The sequence below is a fragment of the Orcinus orca genome, chromosome 14 (assembly GCF_937001465.1).
Source record: "Orcinus orca chromosome 14, mOrcOrc1.1, whole genome shotgun sequence".
Classification (NCBI taxonomy): Eukaryota; Metazoa; Chordata; class Mammalia; order Artiodactyla; family Delphinidae; genus Orcinus; species Orcinus orca.
The window spans coordinates 6,399,805-6,422,078 of NC_064572.1; the positions used below are offsets into that span (position 1 = coordinate 6,399,805).

Sequence of the window (22,274 nt, forward strand, 5' to 3'; positions counted from 1 at the left end):
TCTGGTAGGTTTCAGACTTTTTCAATGATGGTTGTTCTGCAGATTTTTGTGATTTTGGTGTCCTTACAACAGGAGGTGAGCTTAGGGTTCTTTTACTCCACCATCTTGGCCACTCTCTCAGGATTCATTTACCCCTTTGCTGAGTTTAATATTCTCTCTTTGCCTTTTGTTTTTGCCAATTTAATTACAATATGCCTTGGTGTGTTCCTCTTTGGCTTAGTCCTCTATAGAACTCTGCACTTCCTACACTTGGCAACTCTCCTTTTCCTAGGTTAGGGAAGTTTTCAGCTATTATGTCTTCAATTATGTTCTCAGCCCCTTTCTCTTCTCTCTTCTCCTTCTGGGACCCTTACAGTGCAAATATTAGTATGCTTCATATTGTCCCAGAGGTGTCTTAAACTGTCCTCATTTCTTTGCATTCTTTTTCTTTTTTCTGTTCAGCATCAGCAATTTCCACTGCTCTGTCTTCCAGCTTGCTGATCCATTCCTCTGTATCATTTACTTTACTATTGATTCCTTCTGGTATATTTTACATTTCACTTATTGTATTCTACATCTGTTTAGTTGTTCTTTATATTTTCTGACTCTTTGTTGAAAACTTCTAACTTCTCACTCTGTGCATCCATTCTTCTCCCAAGTTCTTTGATCATCTTTACGGTCATTACCTAGAACTCTTTCCTGGGTAGATTTCCTATCTCCACTTCACTCGGTTCTTCTGAGGTTTTATCTTTTCCCTTCATCTAGAACATTTTCGCCTGTCACCTCATTTTTCCTACTTGCCGTTTTTACTTTTATGGGTCTGGTAGGTATGTTTCCCGACCTTAAAGAAGGGGCTTTTTTGCGAGACAGAATTCCAGCAGCACACTCCCCTCTCATCACCAGAGCCATATGCTCTAGGGGTCCCCCCCTATGACGTCTGTCTGGGTCTTTCTGTTGTGGCAGGCTGATTATGTGGGTGATCCAGTAGGCCTGGTGGCTCCCAGTCTATTTAGTTACCTGGTGTGGCTTGTGCAGAGGCTGCTGGCCACTGGTTGGCAGAAGTGGGTCATGAGGCAGCTGACTTCAGAACCCCAGGGAAGCCTGGGGCTAGTGCTGGCTCTCTGGTGGGCGGATTCAGGGTCCAGGTGATACCAGGGCTGTTGCCCACCCACTGGTGAGTGAAGTCAGGTCCTAGGACAAGTACCAGCCTACTCGTGGGCAGAACCAGGTCCTGAGGTCTGGCTGCTGGGCCCCAGGGGTCCTAGAGCAGGTGTGTCAGATCACTGGTGGATGGCACCAGTTCCTAACAAAGATTTCTGCAGGTCCCGAGTTTTCTTGACACTTGTGTTGGCCTGCTACTGGGAAAGGCCTGCTCTCTAGTGGGATGGCTGGTCCAGACTGCAGTGCTGTGGTTTGCTTACAGCTGGTGTCTGCACGCTGGTGGGTGGAACTGGGTCCAGAGGCACCTGTGGGCTCAAGGGTTCTTAAGGCAGCCTGTCTGCTGTTGGATGGGGCTGTGTCCATGCCCAGTTAGTTACTTAGCCTGAGGTGTCCCAGCACTGGAGCCAAAATGGCCCTTGACAGCACCAGTGTCCATGTCCATGTGGTAGAACAAGCTCCCCAAACAGATGCCACCAGCATCTATGTCTGCAGGGTGAACTGCAGGGAGAGGAGGTGAGCTTAGGGCCTTTCTACTCTACCATCTTACACATTCTCTCCCAAACTTCTTTTATTTTTTTAAGTTAAACCATAGTTGATTTACAATGTTGTATTAATTCTGCTGTAGAGCAAAGTGACTCAGTTATACATATATATACATTCTTTTTTATGTTCTTTTCCATTATAGTTTATCACAGGATATTGAATATAGTTCCCTGTGCTGTACAGTTAGTCCTTGTTGTTTATCCATTCTCTATGTAATAGTTTGCACCTGCTGACCCCAACCTCGCACTCGATCTCTCCCCAACCCCTGCCTTGGCAACCCCAGGTCTGTTCTCTATGTCTGTGAGTCTGCCAAACTTAATTCTTAAATGCTATTACCTCAGCCAGCTATTTTTCATCATAGGTTTAGGTATAATAAAAGAATGTATAAAACTTAAAAGCCAGGAAGAAGAAGAGGGGGAAGAAGAGAAAAAAGGAAGAGAGACTGATCCTAAATCAGATTCTCACTAAAAATTAAAGTTTTAAAGGGAGAGAAAGGGAGAATTCCAGTGGTCAGGACTCCGCTCTTCCACTGAAGGGGGCAAGGGTTCGATCCCTGGTCAGGGAACTGTGATCCCACATGCTGCATGGCACAGCCAAATTGAAAAAAAAAAAAAAAAAAAATTAAAAGAGAAAAGGAAAAAAGTGATCTTTGCAATTCTGTACAGAATCTCTGAGTGAATCCTTATAAATGGAGGAAAGATAACAAATCTATTTTAGTCAACACAGTAATATATTTTATATACCACCAATTTTCAGATTATTTATATTTTAAAATATTGCTTCAAACCTCTAAATCGTTACAAGTGGTAGAGTCTGCCACCCACTTTGGCCGAACAATTATATACAATAAGTCAGCCAAAATTCTTCCATTTCTGTATAATCTTATATGTGGGTGGTGTTGGTTAGTTCTTATAAATTGTTTGAATACTTACATATCACAAAAGACAAGTTGTCATTAAAAATAGTATGTTCACCAAAGTATTTTTCAAAATACAAGATTATCTGATTCCCAGAAAAAGAAACATTACTGTATTAAGTCTAAAACTGTGAAAAAGAAAGCCAAGATATGTCCAAGGAAAGCTTTTCCTGTAAAGTTAATTTGCTCATCTTTGAAACTTTATTATGTTTACTGTGTAAGCAAGATACTTTCAGAGGCTAGAATATAAAACCACTTATTGCTAAGTTAACACCGTGAGAGTTTATTCTATAAATGTTAATATGAGATATGCAATTCATTTTCTACAATATTCAAATTTTCAAGTTCTGCTAAATTCTAAGGCCATGTTACTGGCAAGTTAGCATACCTCTAGACATCTGTAAAATTTGAATTCTACTCTTCACAGAAGCCTACAAATTCTCTGTCTCATGCTCTAAATTCTAAAACATTCTATGGCTTTGGAGAAAGCCAAGGAGATTCCAGATTTATAATAAAACAACACATGTTGTACATAATCTTATAAGAAACCCAGATTTTAAATTGATAATATTATGCACAGAAGTAAAGTGCCATCGATTTCAAGTTTGAAAACGGAATTTCAAGAAAGAAGTATCAGAACATATGGTGACTGGTAAATAACTCACCTTGGGCTCCTTAAAGCAGAACATATTATGGAAAAGAAGAGTGTCACACAGAGAGCTAAAATAGCATCTCTGCAATCCTTACAATGAAAAAGATAAGAATTACTGAAAATGGAATATTTCTGAACTGGAATGGAAATGACAAGTGTCTTCCAACCCCTTCATTGCATAGATGAGAAATATAGGGTGCGGGGGTGGGGGAAGTTCAGTTAGAAATCATCATTGGCAGTGTAACTTCTGATGTCTATAGCACTGATTGATCATCTCATTGATGGGAAGGTACAGTCACCATCATTAGTGAATAACAAGAGTGGAAGTAATAAACAACATGTCTGGAAAAGGGGTCAGAAAAAATGGAAATAAACAACCTTTTTGGTTCCCTCACATCTTCTGAATGCTCTCTCTCGTTACCTGAGTTGCAGCAAGGTCCTGCACTAACTCTAAAGCAAAATATTCCTCAACTCTCCCAATTAGTGCAAGGAAGAAAAACAGTCTCATTGCAGTTTCCCTTCAGTGATGATCCATGGATAAATGTCTCACCTTCTAACCACCCTCTGCACCAACACACAACTAGCCTCTAAGGTCATTAAACTTCTAAAGAACAGAGCTCACAGCAAGTCTGGTGGTGTGGCTCAGGGGTGTATGCACGTGCCTGCAAATGAAGGGAAAGCCCTGCAAGCAGTGATCTGGGCGCTGCAAATAAATTCTAGCTGGTTGTCAGGTTTGCAAATACAGAATCTATAAATAATGAGGATCAACACTACACCATGACAGCGACTTTGGAAGCCAGAGTATTGCCCAAACATAGCGACAATAATGACGAGGCAACAGCTAACATTTGAAGTACCCTACTATGTGCCAGGAGCTCTTCTAAGCACTTTATAAAAATCAGTGCATTTAAATCTCACAAAACCCTATGAGACCAGAGTTATCATTATCCCCATTTTGTAGAAGAGGAAATTAAGGTATGGAGAACATAATACGTTGCTAAGGTTCCTCGGGTAACAGTGGGGTAGCTGGGAGTTGTGCCCAGGAAAACTGGTCCAAAGCCAATCCTCAGTCACCATGGGGTGAACAGAAGCAGGATTTCTATGACTCCCCAACCAGCACCTCTGCTCTAGTAAGTGTGGTCCCTGATATATTTCTTCATTCATCAAACATTTTCTGATCTGCCCAAAAATGTCAGGTGCTATGTTAGATATTGGAGGGACAAGTAGAATAGGGGGAGTCTTAGCTTTAAGGAGGTCAGCTGTCTATAAGACATGTGTAACACAATAATTATGGAAAAGCAGGGTAAGTATAAGGTCCCAGAGCAGAGGTATCAAAAGGGGTCTCTAGATGGAGGCCTCTCTGGGGACGTGTCTCAGAGGGAGTGAAGTTTGACATGAGTTTAGACTAAGATATAGGAATTCAGTGAATTAAAAGGTGGCAGTAGGAGTGAGAAGGAAAAGATATCAAAAACAGTTATGAAAGATGCTAATGCCTAGAAAACAAGGGTGTCATTTTAAGGCTGTAAGAAACCAGACATGTAGGAAATAGTGCGTGATGAGGTTAAAAGCAGAGGATGGCAAGGGAAAGCCTTGCATGTCACCTAGGGGTCTGAATCTTCTCTCAAAAGCCATGAGCGACAGCAGACATGAGTACATTTGGCTCCTCTAAGGACAGCTCTGGAGGGCTGTGGAGGGCAGATCAGAAGGGACTGAGACTGGGGTGACTAGACCAGCTGGGAGACCACTGCAGGGACCCAACAGGGCTGCGGCGAGCCTGGAGGGATGGAGGGTGCGACCCCTCACGTCACCAGGACTCCCACGCCTGCCATATCCTCCCATTGCGATGCATGCTCATTTCTACATCTGGATCTTCAATCTCTCCTCCATCTGAAATGCTCTCTCTCCTCCCTTCCTCTGTCCAAAAATGATCACTTTGAGGACATGCTCTAAATTTCTCCCTTCCTAAGAAGCTGTCTTTAATTATAAGTTCTCAAAAATGTTCCATTTTTTAAATTCTGTAATACAACATACACTAAATACCTTGGCCAAATCATATTACAGCTTGCAGATCATTTTATATATATGGAAGGGCCCAAGACCGTACAATTCTTTGTATTTCCTTCAATACCTACCACAACTACCTTGCACACGGCATGTCAGCACACGTCCAAGAAGCATCCTTTATAAGCTATGAACTTTTACCAGCTCAGCTATCCCTTTAGAGCAGGTGTCCCCAACCCCCAGGATGTGGACCGGTACCAGTCTGCAGTCTGTTAGGAACCGGGTCATACGGCAGGAGGTGAGCGGTTGGAGAATGAGCAAAGCTTCATCTGCCGCTCCCCATTGCTCCCCATCACTCACATTACTGCCTAAACACCACCACCCCGTCCGTGGAAAAACTGTATTCCACGAAACCAGTCTCTGGTGCCAAAAAAGGTTGGGTACCGCTGCTTTAGAGCAGCTGCTTGAACTGTTTGCCCTTCTCCACAGGTCATCAACCATGTTGCCCAGCACAAAGGGATTTTACACCCGCTAAAGCTCAGTAGAACAAAGACACAACTTGATTTCACCTGCAAGTCCTACTGCCCCAGAGAAAAGCAAAAACAATGTGTGACCTCTAATGCTTTTCTGACATTCTCACCACAAACTGTAACTGCTTTCCAGATGCCTGATGGTTTTCACTCTTAAAACTGACAAACCAATTTATCTTTTTTCTTTATTTCTAAAATTAAAATGTCTATTTTTTGTCCTCTCAGCTAGGTGGAGTTTCCATAAAATGAAAATGTATTTTCCAGAAAATCCCTGTCTTCCCCATAATGCATCATGGTGAACACCTTGCTAAAATGTCACAATTTTCCAACTCGGTGCCACAGGCACTTCACTGTGTCTCACCTCTTCCAGACTAGGACCCCGTCCCTGCGCCAAAGTGTTTTTCATGGCACATAAGAAGGTTCAGAGTCTGAGGCAAACTTCAAGCAATACTAACCCATAATTTTGGACTGCAACCACGTCTTTCCTCATCCCCTTTAATCCGTCTTTTTCTTACTCTGGTATATATATATATATTTTTTTTTTTAAGTTAACAGGCATTATTATTTATTCCTTCTACACATATTAACCTAGGCACTGGGTATAAAAAAGAAGACATAGAGATTTAGTCCCTTCCTTCTTTTTTTCTTTTTTAACATCTTTATTGGAGTATAATTGCTCCACAATGGTGTGTAAGTTTCTGCTTTATTACAAAGCGAATCAGCTATACATATACACATATCCCCATATCTCCTTCCTCTTGCGTCTCCCTCCCACCATCCCTATGGCACCCCTCTAGGTGGTTACAAAGCATGGAGCTCGTCTGCCTGTGTGATGCAGCTGCTTCCCACTACCTATTTTACATTTGGTAGTATATATAAGTCCATGCCACTCTCTCATTTCGTCCCAGCTTACCCTTCCAGTTCCCCCTGTCAAGTCCATTCTCTACATCTGCGTCTTTATGCCTGTTCTGCCCCTAGGTTCTTCAGAACCATTTTTTTTTAGATTCCATATATATATGTTCACGTACACTATTTATTTTTCTCTTTCTGACTTACTTCACTCTGTGTGACAGTCTCTAAGTCCAAGCACCTCACAACAAATAACTCAAAGTCGTTTCTTTTCATGGCTGAGTAATATACCATTGTATATAGGTGCCACACCTTCTTTATCCATTCATCTCTCAATGGACACTTAGGTTGCTTCCATGTCCTGGCTATTGTAAAAAGAGCTGCAATGAACATTGTGGTATATGACTCTTTTTGAAATATGGTTTTCGCAGGGTATATGCCCAGTAGTGGAATTGCTGGGTCATATGGTAGTTCTATTTTTAATTTTTTAAGGAACCTCCATACTGTTCTCCATAGCAGCTGTATCAATTTACATTACCACCAACAGTGCAAGAGGGTTCCCTTTTCTCCATACCCTCTCCAGCATTTATTGTTTGTAGATTCTTTGATGATGGCCATTCTGACTGCTGTGAGGTGATACCTCACTGTAGTTTTGATTTGCATTTCTGTAATGATTAGTGATGTTGAGCTTTCTTTCATGTGTTTGTTGGCAACCTGTATATCTTCTTTGGAGAAATGTCTATTTAGGTCTTCTTCCCATTTTTGGATTGAGTTGTTTGTTTTTTTCATATTGAGCTGCATGAGCTGCTTGTAAATTTTGGAGATTAACCCTTTGTCAGTTGCTTAATTTGCAAATATTTTCTCCCATTCTGAGGGTTGTCTTTTCATCTTACAGCTTCCTTTGCTGTGCAAAAGCTTCTAAATGTCATTAGATCTCAGTTGTTTAATTTTTGGTTTTATTTCCATTTCTCTAGGAGGTGGGTCAAAAAGGATCTTACTGTGATTTATGTCATAGAGTGTTCTGCCTACGTTTTCTCCTAAGAGTTTTATAGTGTCTGGCCTTACATTTAGGTCTTTAATCCATTTTGAGTTTATTTTTGTGTACAGTGTTAGGGACTGATATAATTTCATTCTTTTCCATGTAGCTGCCCAGTTTTCCCAGCACCACTTATTGAAGAGGCTGTCTTTTCTCCATTGTACATTCTTGCCTCTTTTATCAAAAATAAGGTGACCATATGAGAGTGGGTTAATCTCTGGGCTTTCTATCCTGTTCCACTGATCTATATTTCTGTTTTTGTGCCAGTACCATACTGTCTTGATTACTATAGCTTTGTAGTATACTCTGAAGTCTGGGAGTCTTATTCCTCCAGTTCCGTTTTTCTTTCTCAAGGTTGCTTTGGCTATTCGGGGTCTTTTGTGTTTCCATACATAGAGTGAAATGCTTTAGTTCAAGTTCTGTGAAAAATGCCATTGGTAGTTTGATAGGGATTGCACTGAATCTGTAGATTGCTTTGGGTAGTATAGTCATTTTCACAATGTTGATTCTTCCAATCCAAGAACGTGGTATATCTCTCCATCTGTTTGTATCATCTTTAATTTCTTTCATCAGTGTCTTATACTTTTCAACATACAGGTCTTTTGTCTCCTTGGGTAGGTTTATTCCTAGGTATTTTATTCTTTTTGTTGTAATGGGAGTGTTTCCTTAATTTCTTTCAGATTTTTCATCATTAGTGTATAGGAATGCAAGAGATTTGTGTGCATTAATTTTGTAACCTGCTACTTTACCAAATTCATTGCTTAGCTCTAGTAGTTCTCTGGTAGCGTCTTTAGCATTCTCTATGTATAGTATCATGTTTTCTGCAAACAGTGTCAGCTTTACTTCTTCTCTTCCATTTTGGATTCCTTTTATTTCTTTTTCTTCTGTGACTGCTGTGGGTAAAACTTCCAAAACTATATTGAATAACAGTGGTGAGAGTGGACAACCTTGTCTTGTTCGTGATGTTAGAGGAAATGGTTTCAGTTCTTCACTACTGAGAATGATGGTGGCTGTGGGTCTGTCATATATGGCCTTTATTATGTTGCGGTAAGTTACCACTATGCCTACTTTCTGCAGGGTTTTTGTCATAAATGGGTGTTGAATTTTGTCAAAAGCTTTTTCTGGATCTATTGAGATGATCATAAGGATTTTCTCCTTCAATTTGTTAATATGGTGTATCACATTGATTGATTTGTTTATATTGAACAATCCTTGCATTCTTGGGATAAACCACACTTGATCATGCTGTATGATCCTTTTCTGTTTGCTAGTATTTTGTTGAGGATATTTGCATCTACGTTCATCAGTGATATTGGCCTGTAGTTTTCTTTCTTTGTGACACTTTATCTGGTTTTGGTATCAGGGTGATGGTGGCCTTGTAGAATAAGTTTGGGAGTGTTCCTCCCTCTGCTATATTTTGGAAGAATTTGAGAAGGATAGGTGTTAGCTCTACTCTAAATGTTTGATACAATTCACCTGTGAAGCCATCTGCTCCTGGGCTTTTGTTTGTTGGAAGATTTTTAATCACCATTTCAATTTCAGTGCTTGTGATTGGTCTGTTTATATTTTCTATTTCTTGCTGGTTTGGTCTTAGAAGGTTGTGCTTTTCTAAGAATTTGTCCATTTCTTCCAGGTTGTCCATTTTATTGACATATAGTTGCTTGTAGTAATCTCTCATGATCTTTTTTATTTCTGCAGTGTCAGTTGTTACTTCTCCTTTTTCATTTCTAATTCTATTGATTTGAGTCTTCTCCCTTTTTTCCTTGATGAGTCTGGCTAATGGTTTATCAATTTTGTTTATCTTCTCAAAAACCACCTTTTAGTTTTATTGATCTTTGCTATTGTTTTGCTTCATTTCTTTTTCATTTATTTCAGATCTGATCCTTATGATTTCTTTCCTTCTGCTAACTTTGGGGTTTTTTGTTCTTCGTTCTCTAATTGCTTTGGGTATAAGTTTAGGTTCTTTATTTGAGATGTTTCTTGTTTCTTGTGGGAGGATTGTATTGCCATAATTTCCCTCTTAGAACTGCATTTGCTGCATCCCATAGGTTTTGGGTCGTCGTGTTTTCATTGTCATTTGTTTCTAGGTATTTTTTGACTTCTTTTTGATTTCTTCAGTGATCTCTTGGTTATTAAGTAGTGTAGATTTTAGCCTCCATGTGTGTGTATTTTTTACAGATATTTCCTGTAACTGATATCTAGCCTCATAGCATTGTGGTCAGAAAACATACTTGATATGCTTTCAATTTTCTTAAATTTACCAAGGCTTGATTTGTGACCCAAGATATGATCTATCCTGGAGAATGTTCCATGAGCACTTGAGAAGAATGTGTATTCTGTTGGTTTTGGATGGAATGTCCTATAAATATTAATTGTCCATCTTGTTTAATGTATCATTTAAAGCTCGTGTTTCCTTATTTACTTTCATTTTGGATGATCTGTCCATTGGTGAAAGTGGGGTGTTAAAGTCCCGTACTATGATTGTGTTACTGTCGATTTCCCCTTTTATGGCTATTAGCATTTGCCTTATGTATTGAGGTGCTCCTACGTTGGGTGCATAAATATTCACAATTGTTATATCTTCTTCTTGGATTGATCCCTTGATCATTATGTAGTGTCCTTCTTTGTTTGCTGTAATAGGCTTTAAGTCTATTTTATATGATATGAGAATTGCTACTCCTGCTTTCTTTGGATTTCCATTTGCATGGAATATCTTTTTCCATCCCCTCACTTTCAGTCTGTATGTGTCCCTAGGTCTGAAGTGTGTCTCTTGTAGACAGCAAACGTACGGGTCTTGTTTTTCTATCCATTTAGCCAGTGTACGTCTTTTGGTTGGAGCATTCAATCCATTTACATTTAAGGCAGTTATCAATATGTGTTCCTATTACCATTTTCTTAATCGTTTTGGGTTTGCTATTGTAGGTTTTTTTCTTCTCTTGTGTTTCCTGCTAAAGAAGTTCCTTTAGCATTTGCGGCAAAGCTGCTTTGGTGGTGTTGAAATCTCTTAGCTTTTGCTTCTCTGTAAAGGTTTTATTTTCTCTGTTGAATTTGAATGAGATCCTTGCTTGGCAGAGTAATCTTGGTTGTAGGTTTTTCCTTCATCACTTTAAATATGTCCTGCCACTCCCTTCTGGCTTGCAGAGTTGCTGCTGAAAGATCAACTGTTAACCTTATGGGATTCCCTTGTAGGTTATTTGTTGGTTTTCCCTTGCTGCTTTTAATATTTTTTCTTTGTATTTAATTTTTGATACTTTGATTAATATGTGTCTTTGTGTGTGTCTCCTTGGATTTATTCTGTGGGACTCTCTGCGCGTAATGGACTTGACAATTTCTTTTCCCATATTAGTGAAGATTTCAACTATAATCCCTTCAAATATATTCTCAATCCCTTTCTTTTTCTCTTCTTCTCCTGGGACCCCTATACTTCAAATGTTGGTGCATTTAATATTGTCCCAGAGGTCTCTGAGACTGTCCTCAATTCTTTTCAGTCTTTTTTCTTTATTCTGTTCTCCAGTAGTTATTTCCACTATTTTATCTTCCAGGTCACTTATCCGTTCTTCTGCCCCAGTTATTCTGGTATTGATTCCTTCTAGAGAATATTTAATTTTATTTATTGTGTTGTCCATCAGTGTTTATTTGCTCTTTAGTTCTTCTAGGTCTTTCTTATACATTTCTTGTATATTCTCCATTCTATTTCTAACATTTTGGATCATCTTTACTATCATTACTTTGAATTCTTTTTCAGGTATACTGCCTATTTCCTCTTCATTTGTTAGGTCTGGTGGGTTTTTACCTTGCTCCTTCATCTGCTGTTTGTTTCTTTGTCTTCTAATTTTGCTTAACTTACTGTGTTTGGGGTCTCCTTTTTTGCAGGCTGCAGGTCCGTAGTTCCCATTGTTTTTGGTGTCTGCCCCAGTGGCTAAGGTTGTTTCAGTGGGTTTTGTAGGCTTCCTGATGGAGGGAACTAGTGTCTGTGTTCTGGAGGATAAGGCTGGAACTGTTATTTCTCATGGGCAGGACCACATCTGGTGGTGTGTTTCGGAGTGTCTGTGAACTTACTATGATTTCAGGCAGTCTCTCTGCTAGTTGGTAGGGTTGTGTTCCTGTTTTGCTAGTTGTTTGCCATAGGGTATCCAGCACTGTAGCTTGCTGGTTCTTGAGTGGAGCTGGGTCTTAGCATTGAGATGGAGATCTCTGGGAGATTTTTCATCTTTCGATATTACATGGAACCAGGAGGTCTCTGGTGGACCAACGTCCTGAATTCAGCTCTCCCACCTCAGAGGCACAGACCTGATACTTGGCTGGAGCACCAAGACCCTGTCAGCCACACAGCACAGAAGAAAATGGAGACAATAAGAAAGTAAAAGAAAAATAAATAAATAAATAAAATAAAGTTATTAAAATAAAGAGTAAGTATAAAAAATTAAAAAGTAATAAAAAAGAAAGAACAACTAAACCAAAAAACAAATCCACCAATGATAACAATTGCTAAAAACTATACTTAAAAAAAAAAAAAAGACAGAACCCTAGGACATATGGTAAAAGCAAAGCTATACATACAAAATCACACAAATAAGCATACACATACACACTCACAAAAAGAAAAAAAGGAACAAAATATATATATCATTGCTCCCAAAATCCACCGCCTCAATTTTGGGATAATTCGTTGTCTATTCAGGTATTCCACAGATGCAGGGTACACCAAGTTGATTGTGGATATTTAATGCACTGCTCCTGAGGCTGCTGGGAGAGATTTCCCTTTCTCTTCTTTGTTCACACAGCTCCTGGGGTTCGGCTTTGGATTTGGCCCCATCTCTGCTTGTAGGCCACCTGAAGGCATCTGTTCTTCACTCAGACAGGACGAGGTTAAACTTGCAGCTGATTAGGTAGCTCTGGCTCACTCAGACAGGGGAGAGGAAGAGGTACAGAATGCGGGGCAAGCCTGGAGTAGCAGAGGTCAGCGGGACCCCTATAATTGCACCAGCCTGAGGCGTGCTGTGTGTTCTCCCAGGGAAGTTGGCCCTTGATCATGGGACCCTGGCAGTGGTGGACTGTACAGGCTCCCGGCAAGGGAGGTGTGGATAGTGACCTGTGCTTGCACACTGGATCCTTGATGGCTGAAGCAGCAACCTTAGTGTCTCATGCTCATCTCCCACGCCCGTCTCTGGAGCTCGTTTAGGTGGTGCTCTGAATCCCCTCTCCTTGTGCACCCCAAAACAATGGTCTCTTCCCTCTTAGGAAGATCCCAACTTTTTCCCAGATACCCTCCCAGCTAGCTGTGGCACACTAGCCCCCTTCAAGCTGTGTTCATGCAGCCAACCCCAGTCCTCTCACTGGGGTCTTACCTCCGAAGCTGGAGCCTCAGCTCCCAGCCACCACCTGGCCCAGCAGGTGAGCAGACAAGCCTCTCAGGCTGGTGAGTTCTGGTCAGCACTGATCCTCTGTGTGGGAATCTCTCCGCTTTGCCCTCTGCACCCCTGTTGCTGTGCTCCCCTCTGTGGCTCCAAAGCTTCCCCCCCCCGCCACCCCCCATCTCCACCAGTGAAGTGGCTTCCTAGTGTGTGGAAACTTTTCCTACTTAACAGCTCCCTCCCACTGGTGCAGGTCCTGTCCCTATTCTTTTGTCTCTGTTTTTTCTTTTTTCTTTTGCCCTACCCAGGTAAGTGGGGAGTTTCTTGCCTTTTGGGAGGTCTGCGGTCTTCTGCCAGTGTTCAGTAGGTGTTCTGTAGGAGTTGTTCCACGTGTAGATGCATTTCTGATGTATTTGTGGAGAGGAAGGCAATCTCCATGTCTCACTCCTCCACCATCTTGAAGCTGCCTCTCTCTGGTCTATATTTTAGTTGCTCACTCCTCTTGGAAATTGTGTGTGCTGGATTTATAATTAACATGTGAATGAATGTCACTTTTTGCCTTAGAGTTCAGTAGGAACATACGATTTTCCCCTAACCTTTGATATGTCTAATACATTCTCATGCAATTCAAGTGCCTTGTTTCTGTGTCTCCATCACTATTCCTTCAGAACTACGTTCCCCACATCTTTCTTTTGATCTGACCAATTCTGTTTCACTCTCTGAACTTGCCTCTGTCAAGACACAGGTGAGTAACCCTCAAGTGCCATCAACCAGGCCACCCCACCTCGTTCATACACATTCCATGATTCGCTCCTAAATAAACATGTTTCTGAAACAAGCAATAAATTGTAGTGAGTGGTCATTGTATAAAGAGCATTAGAAAAGATACTCTACAAGGAGAACCAATAGAAAAGAATACTCAATTCCTCAATTAAGTTTGTAACCCAATTAGGCACTGAGAGGACTGGGGAGGACTGATCAGAGCAGGATCCTGGGTGAAGAGAATTAAGCCAATTTCGAAGGAGGTTAAAACTGGACTGAAATAGGATTTTGCCACTCACCTCAAATCATACACATTTTTCTGACTTTTGAGAATTTAGTTGCATACAACATATGTGGTAAGAAAGTTTTGATCTTGGTTAATTTATTTTCATTATCCAACACTTTGTAATAGACGTGGTTGTTTTCAATTAATCCATACCGTAAAGTGTAGGAAGACCCAACTTTCAATTGCTTTGATGTACCAATTCCTACCCCAAGCTAGAGTTTTCAAAGATCAAATTCTATTCTCTTTACCTTTCAACTAGTCCATTTACATCGGAAAGATGTTGAGAATTTTAGGAAAATACTTTGAAGCACACATTTTATATATAATTTCAAAATTATTATTATTAACTTAAAATTATTTATATAATTTAAAAATTAGTTTAAAACTGGGTGGTAACCACTTTAGCTAACATATATTAATATTTAACATAGGAGTAAATGTTTCTAGAGAATGTAATTGACATTTGGCTATTTATATATTGTAGAATACAAAAGGATTTACAGTTTAAATAGTATTTCAAATGCCAAAGAATAAAAAACAGAATTGAGACAGTTCTGTTTTGCTTTATGAAATAATTATTTAGATACAGCAGATTTCAGAGCATATTACTTGAAATTAATCAGTAAGTGAGGTCTAAAGAAAGCAGTTTTGTTTTACAACTTCCTGATCCCACGAGACCATGGGTGACAACACTCAGGGGTGGCCACACGTCTCCCTCCACAGATGCAGAGGATCCCCGCACCTTCCACTCCTTCCAGCTGAGAAAAGGCTTTAGGAATCATGTGTTTTGTCTAGGGATATGGAGCTCTCAGAATTATTAATTACAGGGAGAGAGCAAAAGACAGAACCAATTCCGTAAATTCCAGCGTGCTTGGATGGAGAGAACAGGTGCCTGGATGCACACCTAAAGAAAACCGAGAGCACAGGATGCACTTCACCTCTGTGGAGGGCCCCACTCTCTGCGTGCATAGCTTTCATCAGTCACACAGCAAACCCACAGGAAGCCCCCCACTTCCTCTGCAGGGGAAGCTCACAGACAGACTGCTCTCTAGTAACTAAGAGGCAAGGCGCTCTATGTAAAAAACAGAACTGTACTTTTTTTTTAAAGAGCAGTGAAGCACTAAAGTTAGTAAAATCGACACAATTTAGCAGAGTTAAACATGTGTCTGTGACCTAATCAGCTTCAATCTATGCCTCTAAAACATATCTTGACATCAGTCTCTTATAAATGGTATAAATACAATAGAATAACTTAAAATAAACTTCTCACCTCATCCATTTGATGATTTTGGCATGAGATGGTATTAAACAGCTGCAGTTTGATTACACATGCAAAAGTCTAATTTTTGTCATAGTGGAGAGAACAGGAGGTATAAAGTCAAACAGACCTACGTTCATACCATGGCTCTTACCCTTTATCAATTTTTGGTCTGAAGCAAGTTAACTCCTATAAACATCATTTTCTTATCAGTTAAATATGAATTATAATAGTTACTTTAAAGGGTTATTATAAGAATCACATAAGATAATGCAGTAAAAGAACAGGTGTACAGTACATAGGTAATTAATTCTAGTTTCCTGAATCCCTTTTATGGTGGTTACTTTAGGCTCTTATGAAAGAGACACACATCATCTCAAAAACGAACCAGTCCCTAAGTAAACTTATGATAAAGAGTCACCGATTCCAAGAGTACATGATGTCATTACTGAGGGCTAGGCTTCAACTGCTTCCCAACAATCTTACCACCAAATTAATTTATTATATTTTCTAGCTTCTAGACACTTCACTGGCAACAAGGAAATGAGAAGGTGTGAAATTTAAATCAATCTATTTCCCCTGTGAGTTTCCAAGCTGTAACATCAGGTGTTTTAAAATCACCCAGTTCATCAGGTTTTCTGCTTATTATTGGTTCAGAGCTCATGAAACATAGAAAATCACTATAATTTTACACACATGAATATCTGCCTTGAATTATTCCAGCTGGAATCTTAATACACAAAGTAATGTTGTTGGTGTTTGGTCACCGTTGATAGTATAGAATACTTTTTGTCCAGGTTTTCTTTGGCATTATCAATATAACAGAGAATTCAGTAATATACGTCCTGGAAATAAGAACTAGAAAGATCTAACATATTATCCCAGATCACAGCTTAGTCATGCCAAAAAAAGCATTGCAAAAATAATGAGAAGATATTTTGAGGGCACTGTTTTTCTTAATTATTTCTCACTTTATTTCTCTTAACCTCTTTTCGTTTTTCTTCATTGTATTCACTACTGGCTAATCATGACAGTTAATGAACTACCAGCTCAGTCCACCAGGGCTCTTCAAGTGCCCCAGCCTGATGGAAGTCTCTGCTCTTAAAAAAAAAAAAAAGAAGCTGGGAAAACCTGTTTTATGACATTATCCTTAAGAGCATCTTTACTCTTATGAAAGTGAACAGAATAGCTATATTTCTGAAAAGCACCAGATAATTTATAAAACGAAGTTCTCAACCAATTTATATCCTTATTTATCCTCCAGGAGGAATAAACTTTCATGTATGATGCAGGGCTGCTTCTTTTAAAAAAGGAAGTCATTTTATACTTGGAAAAGTTCTCAAAAATCAACAGATTCTTTGATTTTACAGAGAAGAACACTATGTCCCAGATAGCCTGAGTATGTTGTCACAAACTGACCAGAAACTGACCTGGGCCTGAAACTCAGGAAGCAGCCGTCTCATTTTCTACTCAGACCCCACTCCAGAAAACACACTTCTTGGTGGTAATTTCTAACACTAAGTTATTTTCAAAGGTAGAGTTAGGAGAATGTATAAATAAATTTTAAAAATGGTTTTATAACCAAAAAAGCAATTGCTAACCACAATTACTATTTCATATAAGTGTTTCCTATTTTTACAGGAAGTGCATTTTGGTGCAAGAAAAAAAGGCATAAAATGTGGCTTCTTTAGTAACAGAATAAGAAAGTTTCTGTGGAAATTAAACAGACACTAACTAATGTTTCATCCACCAAAGCAACTTAAGAATATTATTTGGTTTTAGAAAAGCCCTGGCACATCTTATAAAAAATCATATCCACGTGACTCTTAGTGCAACCAGGCCCATCTCTATACAACACCTGAGCAGCCGCTGTTTCCTGATGGAGCCAGCACTTGTGGGCCCAGCTCTCCGGCAGGACATGGAACAACATGGATGCTGAGGAGTTTGTGCCCAGTGCCACTTCCAGGCTGATTTCCTTCACAAAGTCTGAATGAAAGAAAACCCCCTCCCACCTGACTGGAGTCCCCTGCAGGCTGAGAAACATGGCCACCTAGCTGGCTGGGCAGATGGAAAGATAAAGCAGAGGCAAATAAGAGAGGAAAGGGAGCTGACATCCTAATTAAATCTTACCTGCTGAGCAGCATCTGAATATTTTTTCGGAGTTTCTAAAACAGCAGATTGAGACTCTGGGTTGAAAAGGAAGAAGACAGGCAATATGTTAAAGAGCAAATTTTCCCATTTCTCTGATCACAAAATGAAACTAACTGTAATATACCTTCAACCATAATAAGCACCAAAACACCCAGGCTACCTTTCATAATAAGCATCCAAACACCCAGGTTATACCTCCGTGTTATGAGGACATGACTGCTTTTGAGTACATGTAACACACAAAATGACACACTCATGTCATTAGGTATTTTTTAAATTACACCCTTCTTTACACATCAGTTATGATTATTTGTCTCAACTCCTAGTTTCTACTTTGTGCCATGAAGTATCTGCCAATACATTCACTGTTCGTATTATTCACTTAAGTCTGTACAGTGACAGAAGCCAACTCCCCAGTCTGGAAGGGTGGGATCTTGGATGCCTTACCTGACTATTGACAACTGACCTTCCACTCTCAGTGAGAGGTAATGAGTGCTCACCAAGAGGCAATGAGTAATTGTCATTTGAGAACCTACGGGACTGAAAATTCTTCATGCTGGAAAACGTAAGGGGTAACCAAGGCCATGTTTTCTTTTGTTTTCTAAGCTAGGGGATACTTTCCTCTAAGTGAAGCTAGCACGGGAGTTACATAAAAACCTAAGAGAGCTTCCAGGAATCCCCAGCGCTCTGTGGATGGGAGTCTGAGAACGACTCCCCTTGCCCATCCTGGGCATCTGTGGTGAGGAACCGAGGCCCCGATGCAGTGGCTGGTGGTGAGACAAAGATGAGTCTGTCACCTGACCTTCACGCTGCCCCCTGCTCCCGACTGGCATGCAGACCAGACACCTGACAGCACACAGCTGTCGCTCTGAGGGATACTTCAGACCTTCCCAATTCAGCAGCATTTTAGTATGTGACATGTGTGTGACAATGCATAGAAAAAATAAAAGGCAGTCGTGGTTTAAATCATACAACATATTGCTAAACTAAATTGAAAGTTCTCATTTCACTTGGATTAAAGCACCGTCTCCACCTGGGCCCACGGACCTCCTTCCACCTGCCTACACCCCAACCTCTCTGGCTCCACACCCGCTCACAGGGCTCTGGCCACACTGGCCTTCCTGACACCCTGTAACACGCCAGTCCCGCTCTGGCCACAGGATGTCCAATGGGGGCAGGGCGAGAATGTCTGCCCCCGCCCCCACCCGCTCCGGGGAGCGCCCCCACCCGCTCCGGGGAGCGCCCCCACCCGCTCCGGGGAGCACCCCCGTGGCCCCGCCCCCACCCGCCCCCAAGAGCACTCTGTGACCCCGCCCCCACCCGCTCCCGGGAGCACCCTGTTCCCTCTCTCTCTCCACAGTGTGGGTTCTCTAAGGAAAGCCTGCAGAATTCACTTGTTTGCCGACTTCACTCTCCCTTCGACTAAGTCAAACACTGTGAAGAAAGAGTTCGTAGATTCTTTCTTAATGAATCCCCAGCATCCACAACAGTGCCCGGTGCACCGCAGATGTTTAAAATATGTGTTGAGTAGTTATGGGAGGAGATGAAAGGAGAGATCAAAGAATGAAGAAACCATGGAAGCGAAGCAGGAGCCCCAGGAAAGTGGGCGCTGGGCCTGCACCTGAGCTGAGAGAACATCTTTCAGGACAAAATCACTGAGAACAGCAATGACATAATCACTCACCAACACGTGTCACTGTGGCAACAGAATATTAACAATGCAGGCCTTTTCCCAAATACTGCATTTCACTAAGTTAATCAAAACGTTTGTCTCTTACACTGACAAATTTCTACTCTGAACACAACACCAGAGTTGGCCAGTTTTGAAGAAAGAGCTTTAACATCAAAGCGAGGACAGTTAATATTAAAGCAAATCCAGAGTCTTGAATGCCTTTTGTTTTCTGCTGGTTTTCGTCACCTCCAAATCCTCCCAAACACAAGAGACTTGAGACAAAGTCCTGGGGCTTTGTACAGACTAGAACATTTTCTCTTCCTGTCTTTCTATGTAGATGGTGCAGGAAGAGCCCACAGGGTCTCCTGGGGGTGTCACGAATAGTTCTTTCCCTTAGAGACACACGCAGGGTTTCCCAGCTTTTGTCTATAGCCCTAGACCTCGTGACCTGCCCAAAAAAGCAAACTTCTGGCTCTGATGGTAAAAAGAATGTGTACACCTCACCAGAACAATGAACTAGAAAGACTTATCAATATTGCAATGTTTTGATCACCTACACCTAAACTTTGAGTTTCTCTCTATCTAATTCAATGGCTACCTGAATTGAGTTCATTCTCCCACCCTCACCTCTTTCACTACACTTACTTCCTTGAATCAGTGTGTCATGACATCTAGGAGAAATTTATACGTCAAAATATTCTCTTCAAAATCATAAGCTGTAGTACAGGAGTTCTAGAGGGGCAAGATGTTAAGGTGAAAGAAATGTATAGAATAACTATAAAGCAAGGGGAAAATGAATGAGAATAATCAAGAGAAGAAAGAAAAATAAATGTCAAGGAGAAAGAAAATAGGGGAGAATAAAAGTAAGAAAGAGAAAAAAGAAGGAAGGGAAAGAGAAAGAGTAAAGAGAAGCATGAAAAATCGCAAAAAGCGCTGCCCGTAGAGGGAAGCCAGGGCCCGGGCTGCACCCAGTGAGCTGCCTCTGAGCACCGGCCGAGTCGGGAGCCCGTGGGCAGGCAGGTAAGAAGCCCACTGGGTTCCAGCATCCTCAGAGCGACGACCCCTTGTGCGAACCCCCGGGCCCTCACCCCGACATCCTCCCCGCAGGGCCTGGAGCTTTCGGGAGCCCCTCCTCCTCAGCCCCGCGTCCGAAGACAGTCCAGACAGCCCCCTTCATCAACAGGACGGCTGCTTTCGGAGTGACCCAGGGAAGCTCTCAAGGGCACATCTTAACTGCCAACTCCTCCACTCACCTGCCCTAAGGATTAAGAAACTAGACTGGTTTTAAAATATTACTGTGAAGCAAAGTAGGAGAAATAACCTTCCTGACAAAACTTCAAATGTTCCATGTTTTTAAAGTTACCTCACAAACAGCTCTGGACTCCCCACAATTCCAAATATGTTCTAGAAATGATCTCTCTATCATCACAAATAAGCCTATGACTTATAAAACAAAACATATGTGGATGAGTTTTACATTTGTAGAGGGGACAGCAAGAAAAATAAGCAGGACATGACACTCTGGTAAGAAGGGAAAGTAAATCAAATCACCCCTTTAAATATACAAAATATGCCTTCTGAAAAATGAACTAAGAAATCTCTAAAAACTTACATTTTAGTGAGAAATGCACTTATATAAAATAACTAAAGTATGCTTCTTTAATTCTATACATCAATTTGATTCAAATCTAGTCAATTTAATTGAAAGAGAATTCATTAAATTTCATTTAAATAGCATGACTTACGATCAGTGGCCTAACAAATGGTAGATGTCTTTACTTCTGGTATACCCTGTCCTTCCACAAATGAAGATGGGGTTATACATGTAATTTTCCTAAAAGGAGTCAACACTATTCTGCATATTTGATTATTTAATAGTCTGGATCTGCCCGTCATTGCCAACAAAGGTTGTCCACACATGGGCGTTAGCTTGCATATATAAGGGGGAAATGCAGGCTGATCAAAATAAAACTTAACATGGAGAATCATTTCCAGGAGACACAGTTGATCTCTTCTAGAGCATTTTATTCCTTGAGAGACGAATGCCATCAAACATCCCCCGGCCCCTTACAGAATCTCTGCTTTACCTCAAGTGAACATGTGTTAAAGCATTGGGACAGACCTGGAAATAGGGTCAGGATGCTGTTATTTGCATTTCATCCCACAGAATCTCCTTTATTAAGAACCAGTAGAAAGCCTTCTTTTGGATACTAGAGGACAGCAAAGTTGTCCTTCTGGGACTGTTGCTTTTCATTTCACAGACACACAAGGCATGATACAGACTTGTTTCCACTTCCCTTCTACCTTAAACCCAAGGCATAAATTTCAACTACCTTTAAAAACTGCCAAGTCCTTCTGAAATACACTTCAGGATGCTAGTTCACCCTAGCCTCATTTTATTGCCCCATCCTAAATTCCTTTCAGTTTAATCTGTTTTCCTTTGTAATCCTCTTGTACACGTCACATATTCATAAGCTGCTCAGATCATTTTTTTGAAGCCAAGGTGGGTTACCATTCTTTCAGCCAGCATGTAAACAGATATTTTAAGATTTCTACACAAAAAGCTTGTCGTGTTTCTAACAGCTCTCCTTCCATATTTTCCTCCAGGATTTTTTGTGTCCAGAACTGCCTTTCTAAAATAAGTCCTCCATTCACTCTCTTGATCATTCACATTTTTAAAGGAAGATAAGGGCCTTGATTTTCCAAAGACACACCAAGAATGATCAAGTCTCTGTTCACACCTAGACATCTTGACCCTGTTCTTCACACATTCAAAACTAAAGTTAATTCTCTCTTTGTGTAAATCTATCGAATAACTTTTGAAGCTTGGTAGTGAGCCCCTAAAATGGTCCTCAAGCTGTTTCCGCACACCGCCTTCCATCAGATACTTGCATTCATATGCTGAGTAGATATTTTATTTATTTTTATCTTTTTCAACAAAAGGTCTTCATTTTTTCACTCAAATATTTAAGTATATAATAGGTGTCCAAAGGTCTTGAAATGTCAGGAGTCTACACAGAAGACAGATATGTAGAGACAGAAAAATTACATATCTAAATAATCCACATGATAGAGATATGAATAAAATGCCACGGGGCTCTAGAAGAAAGAACCACTGTGGCAG

At 40.6% G+C, this 22,274-nt stretch overlaps 1 protein-coding gene across 1 annotated transcript in view; it reads right to left on the bottom strand.

Annotated features, from left to right (window-relative positions):
* The window catches only part of FMN2 (formin 2), a 315,362-nt gene that overhangs the window by 204,660 nt on the left and 88,428 nt on the right, over nt 1-22,274 (bottom strand). Inside the window, exon 4 of the mRNA XM_049696985.1 lies at nt 17,458-17,513. Coding sequence (XP_049552942.1) covers nt 17,458-17,513 — 56 coding nt within the window. The remainder of the gene's footprint in view (nt 1-17,457; nt 17,514-22,274) is intronic.